Source organism: Verticillium nonalfalfae (assembly GCF_003724135.2).
Source record: "Verticillium nonalfalfae strain VnAa140/NRRL 66861 chromosome Unknown scaffold_39, whole genome shotgun sequence".
Taxonomy (NCBI): domain Eukaryota; kingdom Fungi; phylum Ascomycota; class Sordariomycetes; order Glomerellales; family Plectosphaerellaceae; genus Verticillium; species Verticillium nonalfalfae.
In genome coordinates, this window is record NW_021167264.1 from 180,537 (window position 1) to 198,497 (window position 17,961).

Genomic DNA, 17,961 nt, shown 5'->3' on the forward strand with positions numbered 1-17,961 from the left:
AGGCCCGGGGGGCTTTTATGTAATGAAAAAAAGATTTGGGGGTTGCTCGGGGGTGCCTGCCCTCCTTTGCTACTGTTCCTGCGAGCCCGCCCAGCTAACCTCACCTTTACCTAGACCCCCCTCCCCCCCCCCTCCTCTCCTCCTTCCTGTGCGTCCTGTGGCCCCCGCTCATCCCCTGGTCCTCAGCGCATCCCTGAACCAGTCAAAACAGCCATGGTCCCCGCTCACTCCGCCTGGCCGTTCGGCCTCTGCTGGCGAGGTGCTGGGTGCTGGTGCTTGGTACCTATGCGTAGGCAGCCAGTAGAGCACCAGCCCCAACGTACAAGCCAACGTCGTAGGTACCTACCTGGCTCCATGCATGAGGGGAGGCGCTTGCTCGAGTCAACCTGGCTTGGCCTAGCACGGCTTGGTAGTGCCTTGCTCTTGGCCTATTTCACCAATGCCCTCGAGCTGAGCGTGGGCAATCTGATTGCGAGGGCATCACAATCAGCAATCCATGTAGGATGACAACCATCATTGATTTCGCCTTGTCCAACCCGACCTGCGGCATGGATTGGAATGGACGAGGGAGGGATAAGGCGAAGGGGGAGGGGAGGGTGGGAGCGCAAAGGAGGAGTGACGTGGGCACCGGCAAGGCGTACCATCGTGACCACCTCCACAATCTCTCTGCTGGCTGTTGCTGTCCCAGTCCCAGGGCGCCATCACGTTGGTGTGTCCCAATATGGATGGAATGAACGAGCAGACCCCGCCCACTCGAGGGAGGACAAAACAACACTGTGAAGCAGCCAGAGAGCTGAAGCAGCCAGAGAGCACTCACTCATCATCACCCTGAGATGAAGAACCTCGCATCTGCAGAGCGTCTACTTTGCCCCAGAACCAGGCCTACAGGCTGCCTCCTATTTAGCACGAGCCCGTCCTTGAAGCAGGTGGATCGGCGGGCACGAACTGAGAACCACCGAGGCTTCTCAGTCGAGGGTCGAGCGAGGCTGGCTGATTGAGCGACACAAGCAGAGCTCACGATCCCTTCACGTGGGGCATTCGCTTCGCACTGGCGAGTTTCAGCGGTGCCCACACAAACTAGGCGATCACACAGCACACGGTGCGTGTGTTTGTTCGTCTGTCCACGGACGATGGGACCGCGGCCTCACATTCAGTCGTCTTCTCCACAGGACCAGGCCTTGTGCCCATGATTACACTCGGCCTTGTTGCTGTGTTAAAATCCCACGTCCTGCCTTGCTTCTTGTACTGCCAAGGCCAGCTGAAGCTTGAAGCAGACAGCAGATCGGCCGTTGATAACGAGATACATGTTCACCAGAGAAGGTTGACCATGGCCTTATCATTGTCATCAGCGCTGAGCAGGACTCGTCTGTCTCACTGTCTCGAGATCTCTTGTCTGAGTACGACCGTCTGTCTCGGGTCCCGGTGAAATGAAGCGATCACCTGATGAAATCAATCTGGGGCTTCATTAATTGGGGGTCCATGTCCCCCGCTTAAAATGCACCCCCATCCGCCTTTCGCCATTTTGCAGGGTTTGACCGGGGCCGCGCCTCATGTCCCCGTTCCTGGCTGTTCTGGCGAGCTTGACATCCTTGCCAGCGTCTACGCATGTCCGAGATGTGCGTCACTCTGGTCGAGTTCAAATACCACAAAGTGCGCTGGACCGCCAGCCTAGCAAGTTTACTTTGCAACATCAAGAGAGCGCAATAATGAGGGCCAAACCCCGGACGCGAGGCAGGGAGAACACAACACTTCAGGCCGGAGTATAACTTTAAACGAGGGAAAAAAAAACCCATAGAAAACCCCCCAGCGCTGTCAGGTCCAGTGCACGTGTGGTCTCGCATCTCCTCGGAGAGCTCAGGAGGGGATGATCGGCTAACTTGACCAGACACCGACGGACCGTACCAACACGTTTTGGAAGGTCTGATCGGGTTGATCTAGTGTCATAAAACTTTTTGCACGCTTGTCTCTCTTCCGCGGCCAGCCAAAGTTACAGTGTTGCACGCGAGAAACGCACATCCTCCTTCGCTGAGCCATCTTCAGAGGCCGCTGGCTGGGTCGATGAATGGGACAGATGAGAGATGGGCTGCTGGTGGCTGCGTCCAGCTGACAAGCCTGACCGCCCCGGGTTGCCTTCGCATGTTTTAGCGTCACCCAGGGGCCTGCCAGGGTACTGGGGGATCTCGCACCTTTGGCGGCCTTCCAGAAAATTTCTAGCTTCGATGCAAGGGTGACCCCCGACCTCAGCGATTCCGGCTCTTGCGTATATTCTCCGTCTCGTACGGTTCTCTTGACGATGTCCTGCGTTGGCTTGTGTGCCTGATGTGACCGCGTAACATGTCGGAAACTTTCAGCCATGCATTATCGGCTTTTCGCGGGGAAGATGCGTGCCGGGCTTGCCTGATAAGGCGTTTTTCAAGGCATCTAGAACGTCGTTTCTCAGAGACTTGACTCGTGTTTTACATGTTCAGACGGATCATCCCGGCGACGTCGTGAAAAGGATTGGAGGTCATTGTCAATGCCGTGGGGCGACACGAGACGCTAAGGGTTGTAACAGAGCCGGCGTCCGCGAAAAAGTCGAATAAGTTGATATTTGGTTGAATGCCTGGGGTTTCGACTGGGGTAGTTTCGGGAATCACAAATTCTGCGGGGAGAAACTCTGGGGAGATGGTCGAGGAGTCTTGCGGTAGCAATGCCACCAACATGAGTAGCATGGCTCGGGTTATCGAGACGAACGTGTGATGGTGGATCATTGCACTTCACTTGCCATCCCAGAGGTAATGATGATTAAGGCTCAGAAGCCTGTAAATCCGATCATGAGTGGTCCAGATGCACGGAATTACATCATGAGGAGGTAGAAACGTTGTTTGTAATTCACATCAAAGTAGAGGACCGAGCTATGTGTGACGATTGTCGTTTCTGGTAGAAGGCGGATGATGAATTCTGATGAATGGCAGCTTGTCGAATTCACAACCTGTCCAACAGTCCACTGGTGGTGACAGGTCACGAGAGTACCTAGTGAGTAGTGAGTCCGTGCCAGCATACAGTGCAGACAAACATTCACGGTAATGCGCACTGACCACCTCGGAGCTTGGGCCTTACCTCGAACAGAAGGTAAACAAACCCCTCCAATGATATTAGACAATCCCAGAATTAGCCAGTCGCGTTCCTGATCAAACACCACACATCCCAACCTGACATCATCAGGCCCCCCAACTTCATTCCACTCTGGCCTATTCTCACGACCTTCGGACCTACCATCGCATATTCACACGATACCGAAGCCAAGGCCAGAAACCATCGCCATGTCGCCGCCTCGCCGCCGCTCGGCCCGGTTGGCCAGCGCGTCAACGCCAAAGGTCTGTTTGGGCAGTTGCGAAAACTTCGTCCCCCCTCGCCTTTCACCGCCTCAGCTGACCATGATCAACTCTATAGCCCAAGAAAGTATCTCAACTATCGTCGCTTACCGAGCGCGATGAGACGCCAGAAGAGGTGGAATCGACGAGCCGCGATGGCGTCGCCGCCTCGCCACACCCTCAACCTGCCACACCTGCCTCGTCCGCTCTGAAGCCTCCCATGTCCGAAATGCACCCAAGCAAGGTTCACCCCACAGCCACTGGCCCCTCCGAGACCTGGCTTGGATTCAGGGACATCAAATCTGCCAACGTCGCCCGTGGCAAGTCTGCAATGAACCCGCAGGCCACACCGTCAAGGCTCAGCGGAGTCCCCTCCTCCTCATTCACGTTCAACGTGACCAGCCCAGCCGGCGAAACCGGCCTCAGCACTGATGCTCAGCGCATGATGGCCGACCTGCGTGAAGAGGCAGCCAAGATCAAGGCCGACCTCGTTGCGAAGCGGGAGCTGGAGAAGCTGGATGAACAAGTCAATGGACGGAAGATTGCCAGAGCCAAAGGCAAGTCTGGGCGCTTCAGCGCTGCTCACATGGAGGAGTTTAAAAAGATGGATTCGATTGAGGGTCATGCCTCTGCCTTCCGCGCTCAACCCGGTCGCTTCACGCCTGTCAAGAAGTCTCTGAAGCGCACCTCTTCCAAGGCGAACCTGGAAGACACTCCCAAGTCGACCCTCCACCGGTCGCCCTCCAAGAACGACCTCCAGAGCACCCCGAGCCAGGCCGTCTCTGGCCTCAAACGCACCTCCTCGAAGGCCAACCTGGACGAACGCACTGAGAAGCAGCCTCTCGGCACTACACCCTCGAAGCTGCGTGCCTTTGCGCCTCAGCCTCAACCCTCACCCTCCCCGGTTAAGCGTGTTCGACAGCAGATTGAAGATGACGCGTCCAGCCGCCGACCAATCTCCAGGGATGGAAGCTCTCTCCCTCGCCCCACGTCTAGCAGTAACGCCTCGGCTAGTCTGGCGCGTTCAAGCAGCACTTTGACTTCAACGACGAGCCCCGGCAAGGCCACGGCGGCCCGGACGGGTCTCCCTAAGATATCCCAGCCTGCTCTGACCAAGTCCCCAAGCAAGGCATCTCTCAGTGGCCTGACACAGTCGACAACTAAGACAGACCTGGGAGAGCTGACCAAATCTCCCTCCAAGCCTGCCGCTACACACGACCTCGCTACTCTGTCGAGGACTGTTGAACTGAAGCGACGAATCGTGAGCCCTGGTAGATTCGAGCGTGTCAAGTCGATTTTGCGCGGTGGCAAATCGCCCGCTCAGCCTGCAAAGAGTGCAATTCCTCAGCCTTTCGCTGGTGTTTCGCAGACACCTGGTCCCCGAATCCTCGACAAGCCGCTCCCGGCTGTACCTTTTACCACGCCGCGCAGGAAGCTATTCAAGCGGGTCGAATTTACGCCCGATAGCAAGGACACCCCGAGCAAGAGTCGCGGCGAGGTCAGCTACCCCAATCTCGATGCTATTCTGAGCCGTATGAACGAGCCCGAGAGTCGTGGCGCCGCCGGAGAGATCAAGAGCCCGCTGCCAGCCTCTCCCAACAAGAGAGAAGAAAAGGCTTCTGAGGTTCCTACTGTTCCTGGCGCTTTCACGTTCCGTAGCGAACGCACTGCTCGCTTCGGTACTGGATCTCCTGCCGGCTTCGGCTCTTCGCCTGGACAGCTCAGTGTCCGACAGGTTCGAGCCTCGATCACTCCAGTCGAGGAAATGCCCGGTAGTTTCCCAGAAAACGCCGACCTTCCACGGGCCACTCACACCAGCAAGACACCGGTCAAGTCCATGACGGCTGGCATCAAGCACGGTCTAACCAACGAAAAGCGAGCGCGCACCAACACAGAGCCATTCGTATTGAATAAGGAAGGCACCACACCAGCTAAACTCGTCTTCGAAGGTGTACCGCACGGCCTGCCCAACGAGAAGCGGGCTCGCACGCACGTCGAGCCTTCTCACCCGAACAAGGAGAACAAATCGCCCGTCAAGATCCTCACTGGAGTTGCCCATGGTCTTGCCAACAAGAAGCGTGCCAGGGCCACCGAAGATGATGAACCTGATGTCGACCAGGAGGGTGCCGACCGCGGTGGCAAGAGGCGCAAGGCTGAACCTGCACCCCACCCTCGTGTTTTGGGAACTCCCAAACTGGCGCGCAGCACCCCGATTCCCAGTCCTCAAAAGGTGTCGGCGGGAACGCCCAGCCCTGTCAAGAAGCGGGCCGGCATCAGCATGAGCCGTTTGCACATGCTTTCTCAGCCCAAGCTGCGTCGCTGAGGAGTGAATGTGTTGTATGGGACGTATTTGTACACAATGGAGATGAGGGTTTAGTGCTGCGAGCTGACAATGCTGTGGTACCGGGCCACCATTCTTCGAATGATCCTAAGGATGCGAGGCCAAGAGAAAAAGTCCAGTGGGCTTATGCCTGTCATAAGGGTAGAAGCGGAGTCAAGGAAACACAGCACAAGAGACCACCAAGGATGGTGGCAGGCGTTTAATTTGCTGCTTTGGAAAATCGCCAGGCATGACCGGACATGGTTACCCTGGCTTTTGTGCGGCTGGATTGGTTGTTTTTGCTTGCTATTATGAATTTGTAAGACTATCATGGGCCTCTGGAGGCTGGTGGTTTCAGGGATTTCGCTTCTGGGCGGTGTTACGGACTGTTATGTAGGATCATCGAAAGGCCGACTTTTTCTTCTATGAATGTCGTGGCTGCACTTTGCTGTAGAGTGTGCATCATGATGTCTGGCGACGCCGACGGGAGGTATCTCGTAGAGGGGACCTTCCTCTCCAACCTTGGACAAAGTACCTACCTACCTAGGTAGGTAGGTAGGTGGCACCTTCGTCAAATGCCCACGTGGCATGCGGTCGAGCTGCTTTGCCGAGGCAGGTACATTGGAGAAGAGAGCGTAACAGGGTGAATACGTAGACGGATCTGGGTGCAGCAGCTTACCCTCCATCCGCCTTATCAGAATCGTGCAGCAAGGTCGTCCATGCTGAAGTCCTACCAAGCACGTCCGTGTCTTCCATAGTGTACTCGACGATCATTGTCGCTGCTATTGTCATTATACATTCGTTTTAGAAACTTCTAATATCGACCTTACCTCTCTAGGCACTCATGTTGGTAATGCCATGCCACCTCCCTATTCTTCTTCGTCTTCGTTCACATGCACCTTCTGCTGGCGCTTGACCGACGGTCCTACCCACGTCCTTGGCCGCTCTGCCCGCCTTACCTGCGGGCCATGCTACGCGGCCCTCATCGACCTCTCCATATGCTAGGTATGCGGGGAGATCGTGATGCGCGGGGAAGACTGTGTTAGTCTTGGATGGTGCTTCTGGCACCGGGCGTGCTACGGATGTCTTCTCTGTGGGAGCAGGCATATCGCATCAGGAGTCAAGCTTGAGGAGCTTTTTGGGCACTCGGACGACGACTTGAAGGGTAGCATGGGAAATAATAGTGGACGGGAGATCGAGGAGCCACCACTTTGCGCACACTGTATCGTGGAGGCCGAATTGGATGGGATGGACGAGCGGGCGGTTGTGCAGAAGGGCTTGAGAAGAATGGATTGCGTGGACGGCGGGCTAGGACGAACAAGATGGGAAGCCAGTCAGGGACAACCACTACCATTGAGGATCGGAAGCCATCAACTAGGGGCCCCAGTAGTAAGTTTGACAATACTTGTCACGGCTGACGATGGTTGAGTGCTGATGCCCCTCAGCCCGAGAGCCCTGCCTACCGCTCGCGCTCGCTGCGAGCCACAAGAGCGATATCCAGCGTCACGAAACACGAAAAAAACCAGCACAGAGACGCCACCGATGTCATTGAACCACCAAATTCCACTATTTACGTGTCTATGAACGACCCTCTGGGCGAGCCCGCCTTCAAACCCAGCCCTACGAAGCCGATCCCACGCTGGATGCAGATGCTTCCTGGTAACCGTCGCCAGTACTCCCCAGATGCATCGCGACAATCTACTCCTATTTCCCCTTCGCGCGTATCGTCGACATCAACTCAGCAATTGGGTCCACTTCCAGAACGGACGCGAACATCCTCAAGCATCTCGACGGTTTGCCCTCAGAAGATGTTCAACCCAGCCTCAACTCCGCCGTCTCTTTCTCCCAGAGTCTCTTCATTGGCAAGGACGTCATCTGGAGGCAGCATCACAGACTTCCATCCAAGAACTGTTGAGGATCACATGAAGCGTCATACACCGAGTTCATGGGTCAGCCACGAACCCCTGAAACGACCCTCCTCGCGGATGGCCTACATTCAAGGACACCAGAGAACTGTGACGGAGGTCTCGGCGTCTTCAGCCTACGCTACACCCCCGGAGTTTTCTTTCGAAGAGCATAACGAGATTGCTACTCTGCCATGCCGGCCTCAGCCTGGCCTTGCGGGCACTATGCGCAGCTGTCATGTTGCTTTCGATGAGCTTCCTCCACAGATAACTCAAACCCGCCCCCCGCTGTCTGCGCCAGCCGTTGCTTCATCTCATAAACATGACACCGTACGGCCAACGGCTCGTACCCCGCCACCGCTATCCTCGGAGTATCTTGAGAAATATCGACCCATCAGGTCACCATCTCCAAGGCCTCTGACAATCACAATCAAACCGACAGCGGCGACTGAGGCGCAGAGAATAGAGAGCGTAGCAGCCCCAGTCATCTCGACGGATCCTAGTAGCGCCTATGGGCCGACAACTACTGTGCTGCAGCCCTCGCGTATTCAAGACACGGTCTTGCGGAGCAGAGTGGCGATCCAAAGGGCTGCAGGTGATCAAGTGCCCAACTCGGACTGCAAGAGACAGAGTGCTGTTGATGGTGCCGGCTCTATGCATTCCACGGGACCAGAACAACAGCCGAATATGCGAGACAGACGGCACTTACGAGATGAGTTGAGGCGGTTGTTTTCGGGGAAGCAGCAGGGAACCCGATAGATGACTATTTCTAGATAGTATCATTTGGGCGAAACAGGGACTGTTGAGCAATACAATTAGCCTACGAAGTGGACGCTACAGGTTAAACTTGACGGGTGCCCCCGGTTTGAAGTATGAATAGAAAAGTAAAGCCTTGTTGAAATCGATGTGATGCCATCTTCTTCGCTTCAGCGAGGTCGAAAGGGGTCGTTGCGCTTAGTCATGCACATCTTACATGTACACTTATCGATAGGAGTGCCACCTTCCTCTGAGGTCAGTCTAGGCCCATCATTGTCGCATCCCGCCTCACTACACATTGGACCACCACGTCGCTCTCAACCATTGACTACCACCAGTCTCGGGTCTTACTCGTAACTCTTGCGAAAATCGAGCCTCAGAACCACCTCCAGTGCATAGGGATCAAGGATCACCAACTTACAGTCGCAAACAAAAACACAGCCGTAACCATGGCTCCAGTGGAAAACAACCCCCAAGAACTCCTTGAGCGTTCGTCCCCTTCTCCCCCTGGCACACCCACCCAAAGGCCTACCTCCTCATACTGACCCTCCTTCAACAGAACAGCTCAAGGACACGATCCAAGACCTCTACCAGATCATGCTCCAGATCACCATGTACACGACGACGCCAACACACTCGTCCCACACGGCCCTCACCTCGTCGCTCCAAACGCTCTCCGCCTCCCTGCAGGCCGTCCACACGACCGCCGTCGCCGGCGCCCCGCCGACCCCGGACGGCGTGCCGCCCAACGCCCAGGACCAGCTCGGCATGCCGCCCGGCGTGCCGCTCCACGACCCGGCCCGCCACGTCACGCCGGGCACGCTGCCCAACATTCCGCCCGAGCTCGTGCAGTACGTCGAGAACGGGCGCAACCCGGACATTTACACGCGCGAGTTTGTCGAGCTCGTGCGGCGGGGCAACCAGCTCATGCGGGGCAAGATGGGCGCGTTTGCGCAGTTGAGGGACGTGCTCGCTGGGGAGATGAGGAGCGCCATGCCCGAGGTGGCCGAGGATGTTGCGAGGGTTGTGGAGATGACGAGTCCCGTCAAGAGGGAGGGTGCTTGATCTGACATGCTAGATCGTAGGAGGCAAGCGGGGGGAGGGGGGAGAACAGGTTGTGATAAGCGGACAGGAGGATACGATCAGGTTCGCAATGCCAGCGCGCCCTGTTAGAAGCTCTAGAAACGGGGCGCGGCAGGCTCGAGGGCTAGGCAGAGCGGAGGATATACCCATGGATGAGTACGGAGTAGGAGACACCACTATATATGATTTTGAAGAAGCAAAATGACAAGTCGCTTTCCATATGGATTCAAAGCTACAGCGGCCCAGCCCGATCTGACGGAACCAGTCTAATGCGCGGGTATGTCTTTCAAGGAACGTCCCCCCGGACCACCCTCCCCGAACACGGGACCGTAGTCCCGTGGCTCTATGGAAAAAATAAGGAAAATAGCAGACCAAAAACACACGAACCCTCGGAACGCCACCGGTGATTATGCAGATGATAGAGGGTGGCCAGGTGGATGGTCGTGCGCACCAACGCACGATACCTCGTTGCCCCGGTTCGCCTCATTAGTTCCGATCCCGTCCAGGACGTCCCATGTCGCGATTTGACGCCGCCGCAGCGCCTCAGACCTGCTGTCGACGGCCGAGGTGCTGAGCGGCGCGCAGAGCAAGGTATACAGTTGCTGCCATAGCAGCCATCAGCACCAACAGTGACGGCGGGAGCAGCACGACTGCCGCAAGCGCCAAGATGCCGTACTGGCGCAGTTTCCCGACAAGTTCGTCTTGTTCGTCATGGCGACGCTGCATGTGGTCTCGTAGCTTCTCGTGGACGTCGTTACCGGCAGGCTGCGAGCTGTCGCTGTCGCCATCGTCCTCCGATCTCGTCTCGTCTTCCTCGTCTTCCTCGCCCTGATCAGAGTCGGGTTGTCAGGTGGAGAAGTTGAAGCCACGTCCGCTGAAGCCAGGGCGCTGGCGACCGCTGGACCCGTCGGCGAAGGAGAACGTGCCACCGCCGGGGAAACCACCACCTCCGGGGAACCCGCCGCCGCCGCCACCACCACCGCCACCCATGCCACCCATCATGTTAAAGAGCATCTCAGGGTCGATGCCGCCGTGCATACCACCCATGCCGCCGTGCATGCCGCCGCCGCCGCCGAACATGTCATTGGGATCCATCAGATCATCGCCATTGTCATAGGCCGCACGTTTTCTGCACAGGTCAGCACACGCTTCTTCAACTTGAAAATTCAGAGAGAGGAGGGGAAGACATACTGAGAGTCGCTCAGAGTCTCATAAGCTTCACCAATATCCTTGAAGCGCTCAGCGGCATGCTCGTCGTTGGGGTTCTTGTCAGGATGGTGAACGATGGCCAGCTTGCGGTAGGCCTTTTTGATCTGGGTATCATCGGCATCCTTGCTGATCTGGAGGATCTTGTAGTAATCCTTGCGCTTGCTCTTCTTCAGCTCCAGTTCGGCCTTGCGAATCTCCTTGGCAATGGTGCGATCCTCGGGGTCGAGCTCTTGGATTGACTTCCACTCCTTGACGGCATCCTCCCACCTCTCCGCAGAGCCCAGCGCATTGGCCTTTGTCTTGCGCGCCTTGGTGTAGGTGGGGTCCAGCTGGACGGCCCTCTCACAGTCGGCAATGGCAGCGTCGTACTCCTTGAGCTTTGTCCTACACAGCGCCCTATTCTGGAGAATCTTCGAGTTGGTACCCTTGTTGGTGGGGTCAATCTCTAAAGCGGCAGTGTACTTGTCAATGGCTGCCTGCCACTGGCCCGCCTTGTACTCGGCGTTACCTTCTCCCTTCATCCTTTCGAGTTTTTGCACAACCCTCAACCACTTGACGGCGTCACGCATGTCCGGGTCGCAACTGAGTGCTTTCCGGAAGTGGCTGATGGCCTTGTCGTTGTCACCCTGACAGTACAGGGCACGACCCCGGAGGACGAGCGCCTCGGGATCCTGGCTGTTGTTACGCAGCAGCGACATGGCAATGTTCTGAGCCTCGCCAAGGGCGTTGGCGGTACCCATCTTGAGGTGAGCCTCACCACGCATAATCTGCCACTTTCGAGGCTTCGGTGCGGTGTAGCCGAGCTGGCGCTCGGCCTGGTCGAGAGCGTGCAGGACCATAGAGCCGGCAGTGCCGCTAGCAAGGGCATTCTTGGCTGCGGTAATGTGGTGCAGCATCTCCTTGGCGGGCGCCATGTCCTTAGCAGACGGCGCCGGCTGGATGCGGCCGAACGTCAGAATGGCCTCCTCAGGCTGACCGAGGCTGGTATAGATGCGCGCGAGACGCAGGAGGACCTTGGGATTCTGGCCGTCCAGGTCGACGGCCCGTAGGCAGTCTTCGAGGGCTGCTTCGTAGTTGCCGTTAGACATGTAAGCAGCGGCACGATTGCTGAGATAGGTAGCCGAGTCGGGAATCATCTCGACGGCTGTTTGAAAAAAAAAATTAGCATGTGGTTCTCACGCAAATTTCTAGGCGAATGGGGTTACATACCTTTGGAGTACTGAAGAATGGCGTTCTTGTAGTCCTTCTCCTTGAAGAACTTGTTGCCCGCAGCCTTGTAAGCCTCGGCCTCGTCCTCTGCAGTGGGGACAGGGCTGGAGGGGTTAGACCTGTGCGGGGGCGGCATGGGCGCATCTTCATCGTTGCCATTCTCGTTGCCGTTGACGGCGGTGTTGATGTTGGGGATCGGGACGGAGAAGGCGGTTTGGGCTGTGGGCGTGGGCGCTGCGGGGGGTGAAGAAGCAGCGCCGGTCGACTCGCGGTCGATGTCCATGGAGTTGCTGCGGCTCATGGCGGAAAGTGCAGACAGTCTCTTTCTCTCTTCAGGGGGGAGGTTGAGAGGATGGGTGTTGGGGTCGACCTTGTGACGGCGTGAGGAGGAGGAGGAGGATCCGGGGTCTGTGGAATGACGACCGAAGGGCCGAGAAGATCGCGATTTAGTCTCGCGCCCGCCAGGCGAGGGAGGCCTGGTGCTGCGTCTGGAATAGGTAGGCTTAGTTGGGGATTTGGTGGGGGAAGAAGACTTGGTGGGCGAGGAGGAGGCGGAACGGTGAGGTAAGTTGTGAAATTCCTCTTCTTCGTGGGAGTTCTGACTGGTGACAGGTTTTTTGGAAGACGACGTCTTTTTGGCGAACAGCTTCATCGAGTCCAGCGCTGGAGACTTTGAACACTTCCGGTGGGTTCTGGTTAATTAGGTAAAGTGGGCGACCGGTGGTGGGCGAGGCCGATCCCGAATCATGCAGCGCCTCGAGATAAGGGTATTCTTGTAGAAGAGGTAGTTGGCGTGCGACTCTGATGTCGGAAGCCCGGTGCAGTACTGTGTGGGTGTACGGTCCTGTTTTTCCCCCTTCAGATTCTTTCTCCCTCTCTCTCTCTCTCTCTTTTGCTGTGGGACCAAACGTGTGGCGACCAGGTTGTGACGCAAGGTAACGCCGATGCAGTCGGAAGAGCTAAATGTTCTGTTTCAAGAGTGTCCAGAAGCTGGAAGGAAAATGACAAGAAGTGAAGAGGAAAGAAGGGGACGGGGACTGGTTTGGCACGGACGAGCCGAGAAATTGCTGCTCGCGCCTTCTGTCTGCCTGGCTGGCCTGGGCCTGTCCTCTGCTGTCCCCGGTTCGTGCTCGGGTGCTCTGCGATTGCAAATGATGGCGCCAGGGCTGGGCTGGGCTGAGCTGGGGGGTGTGTGTGCGTGTGTGTGGTTTGAGTTGTGGCTGTGACTGCGACTGCGACTCGACCGTGATTGTGACGTTCAGGGTCCAAACGACAAAATGTGAGTGAAGAGGGAAATGGCAGCTTGCTGGAGGCGACAAGGCAGCAGGGCCCGGAAGGGGGGACTGCTCTGTACCAATGTCGTTTGCACAAAGACGCTGATGATGAAATGTATGCTGCTCCGTTTGCTCCGTCGACCGAAAATCCGAAATGAAAACTGGTTCCTTTTAGGACATGAAAATAGCACAGACGACACGAGACCAGATGAGACCAGACAAGACGGAAAGCAAAAGGCAAGACAGCGCAAGGACAGACAGTTGGCTCTCTGCTGGGGTTTATCAGCTTTTGCACATCAATCTGGACAAAGTTGCCTCCTGGTGATGTGCACACGGACTGCCTGGTTCATTGGGCGTCAGGGGGGCTTTCAGTGGGCGTTGCGTTGGGTGACGAGAAAAAGCGACGGGCTGGGAGGTTTCGAGGGTGGGGTACTCAGTACATCTGGACCGCATGTGGCGTCGGCTTTAGGACAGGTATCCTCTACTTTACTGGTCAACCCCACGGAGAGAGTCAACGACGAGCCGCCGCCGCCAGAACCAATAGGCAAAGAACTTGTGACCTGTCTCTATGCACAACGGTGGATGAGCACAAAAAATACAGCCTAGCACTGGCTGTGCATGTGCATATCCTAGCCACTGGATTTTCCCTGTGTCTAGACACCCAATGAAGGACATGTCATGCTGGATGGCATCGATATCAGTCAAGGTGAGCGTGAGGCTTGCCACAGGTGTTGCCAGGATCCCCTTTCTAACCTCCCCTCCAACTCGATATTGGCATGTCTGTATCGAGGCCTTTGTAGGAAACCGTCCCACAAGTGTGCTCCCAACTGACCGGTTCGAGAAGGTTCGGTGGGGCGAACACGCGGGATCCCTGCCGCCGTTCAGATTTTGCGGCGGCAAGTAACACTCAGGGTGGGCGGCACCGGCATCGGGACCTAGCGTTGGCGGGAGGGAAGGGAAAGAGGGGGGGGGGAGGGGGGCTCGCGGCTATGCTGTCACTCAACTGACTGCTCGGGTGCCAGTGCGCAGGCCTGCAGCAACTGCAGCTGCAAATCCCAGCCTCCCGTTCTGATCGACTTTCTTAGGATGGCGCGACTGACCGCAGGTTCATTGGCATCAACGGGACCACTACAATGCCCATGCTAGTATTCGAATCACTAGTCTGTCCCTTCTCATGTTGCTGTGCTGCGCAGAGCTTCGACTCTTGGTTCCTCTGGAGCGAAATCAAGAAGTCTTGACCTCCCATACCATACCACGTAGCCGAGATTTGAACTTTTGGTTACCCCTGCAAAACATCGTCTCATGTCAACATGTGACGTACCTGTCCTGCTCTCGTTTTGACACAGGCACCTCTTTCCGGTGTTGTTGAGTGTTTCGTTTTAATGAGTCTTGGATCCTCATGTCTCGCCCCTCGCCCAGGTATTTCCTCACAAACACATTTTACCCCCTTTTTTGACTCAACCCCGAGTTCTGAACCCCCCCCAACGATGCAAATCCTACTGCCACTTCAAGTCCCAGGTCTTGGTGCCAGCCCGGTAATGCACAACCTCGACGCCTGCGTCCTTGACGGACTCGGGGATGACCTTGTCGCCCTTGGTAAGCACGATCTTCTGCGTCGCCGGTTCAACGCCGTAGAACTTGCGTCCCCACTCGCTCAAGAAGCCCCGGAGAACTTCCTCGGTCACCTGCTCATCCTTGATGTCCTCCCGCGCGATGCCCTCCTCCAGGGCCGTCAGGATGTACTGAGACGCGTGGGGTTGCGTGAAGACACCTGCGGCCGCACTGCCCTTGCCCTTCTTGGCGCTGATGTCATGTGCTGCATCTCGTCAGCATAAAAAGCCCAAAAACCACATCTTTCTTTTCGCTCTAGCAAAGGGGAGGGGAGGGGAGGCTTACGGGCGCTGTCGGTGCCGAGGAAGAACTTTCCGTTGCTCGTCACGAGCGCGTTGAGCAGAGCGCGCCGGTCCTCGGGCGACTTGGCCACCGGCTTGCAGTAGCAGAAGACGTCGCCGACCGCCTGGTCGATGACGAGAGACAGGTGGTGGGCCGTGATGGTGCCGGCGACGGTGGGGCCGCAGCTGCGCACCGCGTCACAGGCGTCCGCCGTCGTGACGTGCTCGAGCACGATCCTGAGTTTGGGGAACTTGGCATGCACCTCGAGCAGCGTCGGCAGGAACTTGGACTCGGCGTTCATGACCGACACGTCCTTTTGCGTGTTGTTGGGCACCTCGCCGTGGATGTTGAGGACGAGGCCGACCTCCTCCATGGCGGCGAAGGTGGCGTCGTAGGGCTCGTAGCTGACGACACCGCCGGACGAGTTGGTCGTCGTGCCCTTGGGGTACGACTTGATGCCGGCGATGCCAGCCTTCTTGGCCTCGCGGACGACCTCGGGCGTGATGCTCTCGTCGAGGAAGAGCGTCATGAGGTAATTGACACTGTTGTCGATGGCTTGGAGGCGCTCCTTGTAGGCCAGCGCCTGGGCGACCGTGGTGACGGGCGGGATCAGGTTCGGCATCACGTAGACCGTGTCGACGCCGCCGTCGCGAATCGTCGGGACGACAGCCCGGCTCATGTCGCCATCACGGAGGTGGACCTGCGCGAGCTCAGTCTTGCGGCACGCATTCGGACCGAGGGGTGACATACATGGAAGTCAGCCGCGGCGGGGAAAGTGTATGTGTCCTTCATGGCGGGGATTATGCTTCAATTGACCGTTTTCGCACGAAGTCGTCTTCGATAAGTCTCAATTAGAGCGAGCGATGGCGGGGTGCAACCGACGATATTTTGCGGAGGTGCCCCGCGGTAACGGGATGCAGATAAGACGATAAGAACATCGATGGTGGGGCAAAATTGGCAAGCCAGAAGTCTTGGCAAAGCCAACAGAGGCGCAACACATTGCGGCATGGAAAGCTGCCAGCAAACCAAAACCTGTACAAAATACAGAATCTTGAAGGCACCCTGCAAACTCCGATACCATGACTGCGTATTACTTATATATCCATATCCTTTGGGCGATGGCTTCTCTGAATCCTGCTTCCTGGAGAGTGCTTTCATCCCACGATTGCTGGTACAGCTCCAGTGCCGCCCGCCAAACAAAACAAAACGAAATCGCCCCCTCTCAGTTCTCAGACGTCTCTGCCGAAGCCGCCTCTGAAGTAGCGTTATTGGAGCCCATGACCGAGTTGACGAATTCCTGGTACCGGAAAACCTCGCCACGCTTGCCCAGTCCGCCTTGCATGTTGCGGCTGAATGCCCTTCGCCCGGTGAACCCTAGCATGACCTGATCGACCTCTGCCGGCGTCAGCGCACGCTCGCCCGGCTCGGGCGCCGTGTTGAGGAGAGCGTCGCGGAGCTCGGCCAGATCTATCTGACCGCTATCATCATCGTCAAACGCCGAAAAGGCCGACAGCAGCTCTGCCTGGGGTGAGAGCGTTGCCAGCATCGCGGCTAGTGTATTCAGAAAGACGGCCATCGTCATCGTCTGTGGAGCTGATGGAGGAAAGAACTTGGAAACGTCGGAGGCGTTCGCGGGTAGTCCTGCCTGACAGTCAGTTTCGCGGACAAGGATTACTGCTTCCGGCGCGACATACCCAGCTGTGTCAGCATATCGGCCACATCCTCCCTGTTGACAACGCCATCACTGTCCCGGTCCAAGATCTCAAAGCCCTCGCGCAGCGTTCGCACCTGGCTTGGCTGCAGTTGCGACAGGGCGTTGCCGTTCATGGTCGTCTTGACAGGCGATGACCGGGTGGCGACCTTTGGCGATGCCTGCATGTCGACGCGCGGTGGAGTCTGAGGAAGTGCTCTTGGCGTCCAACTGTCGGCAGTGCGGGTGGGCGTCGTCGGCGGCTCAGCGAAGCTTGACCGGCTGGTGCGATAGGGTGTTTTCGTGGGTGATGCTGATGGTGTTGTCTGTCTCAAAGATGGGCTGGAAGGTGAGGCGGGCGATTCGGGGCGACGGAATGGAGAGCTGCGTGGAGACCCATATCCCAGTGGAGAGGGTTTGTAACCGGCGACAGGCGTGGCCTAACACATGGAGACGAGGCAAAGTCAGGCCTTGGACAGTTCGCAGGGGAAAGAAGCTCGAATTCGATGTCTCGGGCCGAACATACCATGGCTGTGGAGTGTGTGGGCGCGCGTGTGTGATCTCCTCTGGGAGGGAGCAAGTGCTGTGTTGTCGGTCGTCGATCGGGAACTTCCTGCCAAGACCGGTGACGACAAGAAGAGCACGCAAGGAGGGGAAAGCACGCCGCAGATTCTTGATGACAAACAGCCAATGCTTCACAATATGGAGCTAGGCCGTCGAGAGCAGGAGCGGTACAGTACTGTTTTTTTGTTGCTTTGCCTGTCGTTCGAGAGGGTTGATGCAAGTCACGAATGATGTTGTCTGACGTCTTGGACCGGCGAATGTTGATGGCTGTGGATCGTGGCTGGCGGAAAGTAAACATGGTACGCCTTCCCCAGACAACGACAGCCTCGTTCCCCATCGGCATGTGTGGAGTGGGCCGTGGCTGGTGTCCCCTTTGCTGTGGCGCTCACATGGCTCCTCGATTGGCCGGGCGGGACTGGTTTCATGTCTGGACCCTACCAGCGCGCACAAGGCGCTAAGCGGCTTTCAGCCTTGACAAGCAGGGGCCATGGGAACCAATCGAGCCAATCCAAGCCGTGACTTGGGAAAGGGGGCCAGAAATGGGGGGCTCGACGGGCTCAAAGGGGAGGGGGATTGGAAAAGGAGGGGGGGACTTGCGAGACCAGCCGACAAGCACCAGACGTCCATCCCATTTTACTCCATCGACGGCGCACCGCACCCACCATTCTCCGTGTCGAAACCCCTGTCCCAACTCAGGAGGTGACCC

The 17,961-nt window shown here is 57.2% G+C and overlaps 5 protein-coding genes across 5 annotated transcripts; 2 read left to right on the top strand and 3 right to left on the bottom strand.

Moving 5' to 3' along the window:
• Positions 1–3,302: 3,302 nt before the first annotated feature.
• On the top strand, positions 3,303–5,676 carry D7B24_005882 (uncharacterized protein; the record flags this gene model as incomplete). The annotated part of the gene is made up of 2 exons (XM_028640027.1): positions 3,303–3,356; positions 3,433–5,676. The coding sequence occupies 2 exons, from the start codon at positions 3,303–3,305 to the stop codon at positions 5,674–5,676; spliced, it is 2,298 nt and encodes a 765-aa protein (XP_028495692.1).
• A 3,106-nt stretch (positions 5,677–8,782) lies between these two features.
• Positions 8,783–9,398, top strand: NUT2 (RNA polymerase II mediator complex subunit; the record flags this gene model as incomplete). Its single annotated transcript, XM_028640028.1, has 2 exons — positions 8,783–8,822; positions 8,893–9,398. 2 exons carry the CDS (start codon positions 8,783–8,785, stop codon positions 9,396–9,398), a joined length of 546 nt encoding a protein of 181 aa, XP_028495693.1.
• Positions 9,399–10,262: 864 nt separating this feature from the next.
• D7B24_005884 (uncharacterized protein) lies at positions 10,263–12,135 on the bottom strand (the record flags this gene model as incomplete). Its single annotated transcript, XM_028640029.1, has 3 exons — positions 10,263–10,545; positions 10,608–11,769; positions 11,835–12,135. 3 exons carry the CDS (start codon positions 12,133–12,135, stop codon positions 10,263–10,265), a joined length of 1,746 nt encoding a protein of 581 aa, XP_028495694.1.
• A 2,469-nt stretch (positions 12,136–14,604) lies between these two features.
• On the bottom strand, positions 14,605–15,793 carry D7B24_005885 (uncharacterized protein; the record flags this gene model as incomplete). Its single annotated transcript, XM_028640030.1, has 3 exons — positions 14,605–14,924; positions 15,005–15,701; positions 15,752–15,793. The coding sequence occupies 3 exons, from the start codon at positions 15,791–15,793 to the stop codon at positions 14,605–14,607; spliced, it is 1,059 nt and encodes a 352-aa protein (XP_028495695.1).
• A 430-nt stretch (positions 15,794–16,223) lies between these two features.
• D7B24_005886 (uncharacterized protein) lies at positions 16,224–17,220 on the bottom strand (the record flags this gene model as incomplete). Its single annotated transcript, XM_028640031.1, has 3 exons — positions 16,224–16,642; positions 16,696–17,131; positions 17,218–17,220. 3 exons carry the CDS (start codon positions 17,218–17,220, stop codon positions 16,224–16,226), a joined length of 858 nt encoding a protein of 285 aa, XP_028495696.1.
• Positions 17,221–17,961: the final 741 nt, after the last annotated feature.